The sequence below is a fragment of the Centropristis striata genome, chromosome 8 (genome assembly GCF_030273125.1).
Source record: "Centropristis striata isolate RG_2023a ecotype Rhode Island chromosome 8, C.striata_1.0, whole genome shotgun sequence".
Taxonomy (NCBI): Eukaryota; Metazoa; Chordata; class Actinopteri; order Perciformes; family Serranidae; genus Centropristis; species Centropristis striata.
This window is the reverse complement of record NC_081524.1, coordinates 26,234,858-26,242,297: the sequence shown is the minus strand read 5'-3', so window position 1 is coordinate 26,242,297 and position 7,440 is coordinate 26,234,858. Positions and strand designations below refer to the sequence as shown.

Here is a 7,440-nt window from a genome sequence, read left to right as displayed (position 1 = left end):
TATCCAGTGTAGGTTTCAGTTTGCCTCTATTATGTATAGAACAAGCTAATCGAAATCAATCTGTGCAAACATAACAAAAATGACTAAAAATGATAAACTCAAAATTATCATAACCCCTTGTTTATCAAGTAAAAGAAATAGAAAAAAAAACAAAAAAACGCCTAGATTACACCCAGGTATATTTTTTGGGGGATTTTTATGGCAACATTCCTACCTCTTGACGTAGTGGCGTAAGGGTTTCCATTAATTACCTACACTGTGGGCGGCTCACCAGAGTCTCATGTGCTGCGCTAACATCACATTTCAGGCTACTGAAAGTATATTTACACTATTCATGATATAAAGTTATTTTGCATTGAGATTCATTGAGATTTGCACTTTACACTACATTTTAGATTTATGATTGATTTATATTTTAAACTTTTTTTTTAATTTATACAGACTAAAAAATCATATTTTCTATATATTTTTCAGTATTTTGTAATATCATCAAGAATATCGTTCCCGAAAAAATACCCTGAAATATCTTGATAATCTTTTAGGGCCATATCACCCACCCCTAGTAGCACCATTGTTCCCCCAATTCAAACAGAGTGATGCATCTTCTCTCTGGATCATTCACATCATATCGATAATAACAAACAATTGATAGATTTTACAGTTTTTCATTTTACCTGCATAAGAAAAGGCTGTCCTCTGCAGATATGAACACAAACTGCCAAAGAAATTCAGTCAGACTGAAGGAACAGTTCAACACTGGCAGGGCAGGAGTGTTGTGATAGTGTTACCATGGTGACAAGCAGAGCTCCAGGGTCACACCAGTCACTCATCAATAGTTGTGACAACATGGTCCTGAAGGGTCTGTTCCCTCAGGCTGCAGAGGCAGGTGGGGAGCACCTGGAGAAGCAGTCAGCCAGTCAGTTCCTTAAGTCATGGAGACCACATCTGTTTTCACACTTGCATCAGTAAAACCAATAAGGTGTAACGATTTTCAATATTTGTTTGTTCTGTTTTTTTGTCTTTTGAATTGCGATGTATTTTAAGTTTGTGCTTTTTCTCTTGTGCCCTTCCTCTCTTCCTGTCTCTTTGCTCTCTTCTCCATGTGGCTTCAGTCTGATAGACCGTATGCTTCAGAGGGATCCTAAGCGACGGGCTTCGCTGGAGGAGATTGAGAGCCATGCCTGGCTGCAGGGAGTCGACCCATCCCCAGCCACAAAGTACAACACTCCCCTGGTGTCCCACAAGAACCTGTCAGAGGAGGAACACAACAGCATCATCCAGCGCATGGTGCTAGGAGACATCGCCGACCGAGAGGCCATCGTGGAGTAAGTTGTCTTTCTTTCCGGTGTACAAAGTGGAACAGCCTCAGCTAGTAGCTTGTTTAAAGAACTTCACGGTTGCAGTTATTTTAAATGATATTTTAATGATGAATGATATCAACCTGCTTTGGTTTGTCACCATTTAAAAAAAAAAAAAAAAATCAGCACAGTTTTATCTGCTCCAGACATCGATACAATAGTCAATAGTCAATAACAACAATTCTCCGACTCAGAGAGACACACTGACTCAGTGCAGTGCACAAACACACACACACACACACACTCAGACACTAATCAGGGGCCATCACAGAGACAGAGGAGAAACGTACAGTTCACATTGAAGTCATGTGCTCTTGCATGTATTTCATCGGCCAACTGAGTGCAGCTTAACTGTTATGACTGCTATGCTTTTTTTCCACACATTTTGACAATTTGTATGTATGTGATGAAGACCTCTGAATGACTATCAATTATATCAATCAAAGGAACTATTGTATTATTAAGTTTTATTAAGAAATCTGGTTATCTGGTTATTCAGCTGTAAATAATGTTCACCTTCAGCCTGCACACATACACGTACACATGCACTAACACTGTTCCACTTAGCGCCTCCATGAAATGTAAGTCAACCTGTTTGTGCTGACATGTGAGAAGACGTATAAAGTGTTCACCCTGCAGCTATGAGAGAGAGAAAGAGAGAGAGAGAGCCGGTGTGCTGCTGCATGAGACAACATAAAGGAAGAAGAGTGAGCATCTGTTGATTTCAGAGTCATGCTTTCTACTTCACACTTGTTCCTGTCAGCCTTGTTTCACAGTTCACCTTCATCTTCCTCTGTGGAGCCACCTGTGGTGTGATGGAGAGAAACCTTTATTGTCATTTCAATTATTTGTGATTGGCCTCTTGGCTGTCTTCAACAGTGTCAGCATGGGAATAATCACTGCCAAGAACATTTTAATTTGATTACGTGTGGTTCATTCATTTAATCTGTTTGTGATTAATTTATTGGTAATGGTAAGAGTCTATCAATGTAAAAAAAAACAACAACAAAAAAAACGTGTCAGTATGATTTCAATCAATGTTTGAATAAATCCAATAGGACATGATTATGTTAAACTGTTGCAGTGTTTTCCAAAGATTAGACAGTGATTGTGAATATGAATACTGTGGTGATCTTAATAAAAAAAAACAGTTTCTTGAAGGATTTTATCAAGGCAACAGGTAAACTTACAGTCAAAGCAAATGGCATCAACAGCAATATGTATAGTTTGAAAAAAGGTATGTGTCTAAGAAAACATGCTTCTCTCTGTGCTGTTCTAAAAAGCCCCTTAGTTTACAGCATTCTTTTAACTGTTCCTTTCAACAACAGCAAAAAATGTTACACTAGAACAGTTTAGTAAACAGGATCTCAGCAGTACAACATGACAAACTGTATAAAATTACCATATTTATTATAAAATACCAAAAGAGACCATAGTGACGTTAGACCATGGTTGAACCAAGTCAAATGGATTGAATGATTTATCAGGAACATCTACAAGTATATACCTAATGCCTGAGGTTATTTACTGTATGTAACCTTATGGGAGTGAGAGAACAAATCCACATACTCTACACAACACTGTGTAGAGGTTTTATAAATATGCAGAATGTGGCACGATTGCCCCAGGCTGCTCAGGGAATCTGAGTCTCTTTATACAGACTGAAGGTCAGCAGGTCACAATGTACTGCTACTGCATGTCGTATGATCACTTCATATAGCCTTGGTCTTTGTGTTAGATTATGTGAGATGTCATTGTTAATCTACAGTTCAGGGCCCTGTTTCAGGGAGCTAGAACTCTGAAATAATGCAAACCCTTAATTTTCAGTTCCAGAAAGTGAGCTAACAAACTCTGGATTGGAGTATCAGAGCTCCATTGATGAGGGCTTTTTTGACACGTTCATGTATGTTCTCGAACCAAACACTCAATCTGGAACATACAGTTTGTTGTTTTGTTTTTTCAAGAAAAGACATTATGACTTGGTCCAATTTATAGGTGTAATGGAAATCTTATTATTAGTTATTACCAAAAACAAGACCTATTGAAAGGAAGTGTTTTTCTTGTGTCTTAACATAATCCTCACAAACACAAATATATTTAAACTAATACGGATTTACTTATCTTGGTTTTACACTATAATAGACCCATAGTAATGCAAAAAGAGATGTTTGCTACTTTGAATATTTACATTTCTCTTAGCTATTCCTCACCAGCTGTGTGCAGAATGTCTGTCAGTTTTTCAAATAAATGTAGATGCAGCCCTTATTCCCATGCATTGTAGTCTGTTAAGGGTTACTTTTGTTTTTTGAAGACTTTTTTGAATATTTTGGGCTATACAAATAAAATTTTAATTTAATTTGTGCCCCTAAGCAACATTTTTAATTTTAAAATTGAATTTGTTATGTTTCAACAAAAGTTGTGCAGTGTGCAGCCATGTGAAGGAGTGTGCTCTGAACCAGTCTATGTGGGATGCAGCTTTAATTATCGTGGTTGGTTAACACATGGCACGATAACATGCTTCATCTGGCACCACAACCTGTGGGACAGGCCTGACTTGTGTTGCGGGAATACAGTGCTGCTGCTGGAAAAAGTCCTTCTCTGTTTGGTTTCCTGCAGTCATCATGTGAAAAGTTTAAATAATTCACTTGCTGTGCTGTTTTTATTCGTTTTGTGTTTAAAATTGTTGACAGCTGCAATTAGTCATTTTATTGATGAGTTGATGGACATTTAATTGAATGTTATTTATATAATGCAGAGTCACAAATTGGCCTCAAAAGGCATTACAGACTGTACAGATATACCCTCTGTCATTAAACAGCAGACAATGAACAATAGATGTTGTTTGTACAGAACAGACCAGCAGAGTAAAATAGAGTAGATGGAATGTGACAGAAACGTGGGGACACTCTATCTCTAGTAAAACTAGTTTGTCCACCTCGCATTTCGTCTTGCTATATTTGCATTTTTCCTGCACTGTGTCTGCCATTTTTGTAACTTCCTGCCCAAAGGCTGAAAATACAGACACCGCCACAGCCAGAGTGTGTCAAGATGTGATTTAGGCACATTACTGTGTATTTACTTTGTTTGTTAAGGAAAATGCAGCATAGTATGCCTTTAAGCAAAAATGCCAAACATTTGTTGATCTCAAATGATTAGGTCATTTTGTATATGATAGAAAAATAACTATCTTTAGGTTTCAATCATATTTCACTCAACAATATTTTGCAGGCTGAGAAAGATGTAGAATCATCATCATCATCACCACAGATCATGTTTGGTCTCAGATGGTGGCTGCTCCTGCTGGACACCCACTACTACTATCATCCTTACTAGGCATAGTTTATTATTTTTGGTATTTTTACTGATGCTACTACTGTGTCATTTCATCAAATTCGCTGCTAATATCAATATATTATTAATAGTTATGTTTATATTATTATTATTGCTCCTACTTTTTCTGATAGGGTTGGGCGATCTCTACCAAACTGACATATGACAATGTCCACAATGAAACATCACGATGGACAATGATATAATCAACGAGTTTCATCCAAACTACTCAAATCATATGAGCACAAAATCCACTACAGGGGCTACAGCCAGAGACCACTTCTTAAGGGTTTTGTTGTTGTTGTTTTTGTTTTCTCCATATCTGCTGTGAGGGTCAAGGGTCAGAGTCGTGTTCTGAACAGACTGTGAAATCCTTAAAATTTTTTGATTTTGGCCGCGCCGTGGTGTTTGAGATGATAATTACTCTTACTGATGAATTTCATATGATTTATTTTGATTCATCCAGCATTGACTCTGTTCATCCCTTCCCCCAATGTGTTTTCATATGATTTGTTTTCTGTTTAGTAATTGTTCTGAATAATACTGTGTTATTTCAGAGCTCTGGAGACCAACAAATACAACCATATCACAGCCACATACTACCTGCTAGCAGAGAGGATCCTTAGGGAGAAGCAGGAGAAGGAGGTTCAGACTCGCTCGTCAAGCCCCAGCAACATCAAGGCTCACTTCAGGTAAGAACACCTACACAGAGTGTGACGAAGAAATATCACTGCTGGATGAGCTGAGAACATGCTAATTTACCTATCACTCTCCAATTTGGCTTCAATTTTGCTCCAGTCTCTTAACACTGGGTTACATTTCAAAAGCTTTCAGTTCCATTTCTGGGTTCACTAAACTTCCACGTGTTGGGGCTCCACCTAGCCTGGGTATACCTATGCTGCCTTGCGCCCTCGATTTGGTTTAGAACTGCAAGGCGGCATGGTGTCCATGGCCGATTCTTAGCTCTGCTTTTGGTATCCAATCACAGAACGGGGAGGGACGGCAAGACGATGACGCGTACTATTGGACAGACGGAAGCTTGTAGTTTGCTTACGGATCCAACACGGCTGCAGCAGAAGCGAAGCTCTCTTTTGATCTAGCTGTAGACAGTGTTTTAGATAGTTTAGAATGAAAGTTTATTTTAAAAGAAGAACAACGTTTGGCTTTACACTCCTTTATTACCACCAAAAAGGATGTTTTAGCCTTGCTTCCAACAGGATTTGGCAAAAGACTAATCTACCAACTAGCCCCGTTAGTGGCTAAGCTAATGGGGTTTAGCGAGACCCCGATCGTTGTGGTTGTGGACTCTCCGGCGACTATCACTCCTAATAATGCTAACCTCTCTGATATGCTCGTTGTTTTTTTGGATGATCGTAAACCACGCCTCTTCTATGGAAAAATGAATAGGTGGTCTCCAGACTCCAGATCTCATTTGTGATATAGTCTGGTGTTAGCCAGGCTAGCCTCCACCTGCTGGACCAGAGGAAACATGTCATTTGTGGGCCCTAGTGTTTTTGTTTGCTTTAACTCAGTGTAATGATCACCAAGGATTAGTACAAGTGATGAAAGTGATGATAAAAAGTAAGAACATCTCTCCTAGTTTCTCCTTTTAGCTTTCCAAGTATTTTCTCTTTGCTTCCATGCCAACATTGTTTCTCTTCAAAGCGACATAGGACAGGAACAAATAAGGAAGAGAATGGTGATGAACATATTCTTCTTTCTGCTCTACAGAGGGAACCTTAAGTCTAACAATCCCTATTAATTATGAAGCCAAATGTTGTTTTTTTAAATCCAAGCTTTATTATGATTGTCATTCTTTTTTAAATCATATTTCTAGTCTTGAAACCAAGATTCAAGATTTAAAGAGTAAACACCAGTAAGAGGTATTGTCTCTGTGTCCATAGCAACAGAATAAACACCCAGGGGGACAATGTTAAGCTGATGTCTTTGAAATCATAATGTTTGTTCCTTCCTGTGGCGAGATGGTGGGGTCTGATAATGGCCACCTCCTCTTTCTCTTAAACTCTACAAAGTGCTGATACGAAGGAGCTTCTCCTCTTTCCATCAGTGTGAAACCGATCTTCAGCCTCATGTGCACAACATAGTGACTAATGTGTTTAAGGGAGACCTGCTAATTGGCTCAGACTGACCCACATACCAGGGGCCGTTCACTGCCAGGCCTACTACACACACATTCTATAGATTGTATTGCAAAGGCCAAATTTGAAGGTGTCTCTTGTCCTCTCTGCCTTCAGTCCGCACAAAGACAACATTATAAAATGGAAGCTAAAAAACAACGTACTACAGGAAGACAGGCCCTACTGGAGTGTGGATGGGTGTGCTTGATATTCGGCGCGGTGAAGAAAAGGTGTCAGTGTTCGTCGTTTTTGTGTAAGTGGTCAGATGTGACAGAATGGATATGATAGTTATCCTTCTGATTTTCCTCATCTGAATCAGCTTAATACTTGTATGATGTCCTCCGTGTCTGAAAAAATGACCTTGACGATGCTATTGAGCTATGGAGAGTTCATCCCGTGTTTTTTTAATATTTTTTAGCTTGATTCATGAGTATATTTCTGCTTCTGCAGCTTCACCGTTGACCTTTCCTTTGAAATATGTCTCCTGTGAGTCCCCCAGCTTTATCTCAGTGCAATACTTTACTTTAAATAGGCGGAGTTTAAAGCTAAAGTGGGCAGGAAACTGGAAAAGGAAACAAAAGTTACCAACTGAAGCTTCAAAACAAGCAGCGATT

The 7,440-nt window shown here is 38.9% G+C and overlaps 1 protein-coding gene across 1 annotated transcript in view; it reads left to right on the top strand.

The window, feature by feature from the left end:
• Positions 1–7,440, top strand: part of snrka (SNF related kinase a) — a 45,860-nt gene that overhangs the window by 32,606 nt on the left and 5,814 nt on the right. The window contains exons 4-5 of the mRNA XM_059339363.1: positions 1,113–1,325; positions 5,246–5,380. Of these exons, the coding sequence (XP_059195346.1) occupies positions 1,113–1,325; positions 5,246–5,380 (348 nt within the window). The remainder of the gene's footprint in view (positions 1–1,112; positions 1,326–5,245; positions 5,381–7,440) is intronic.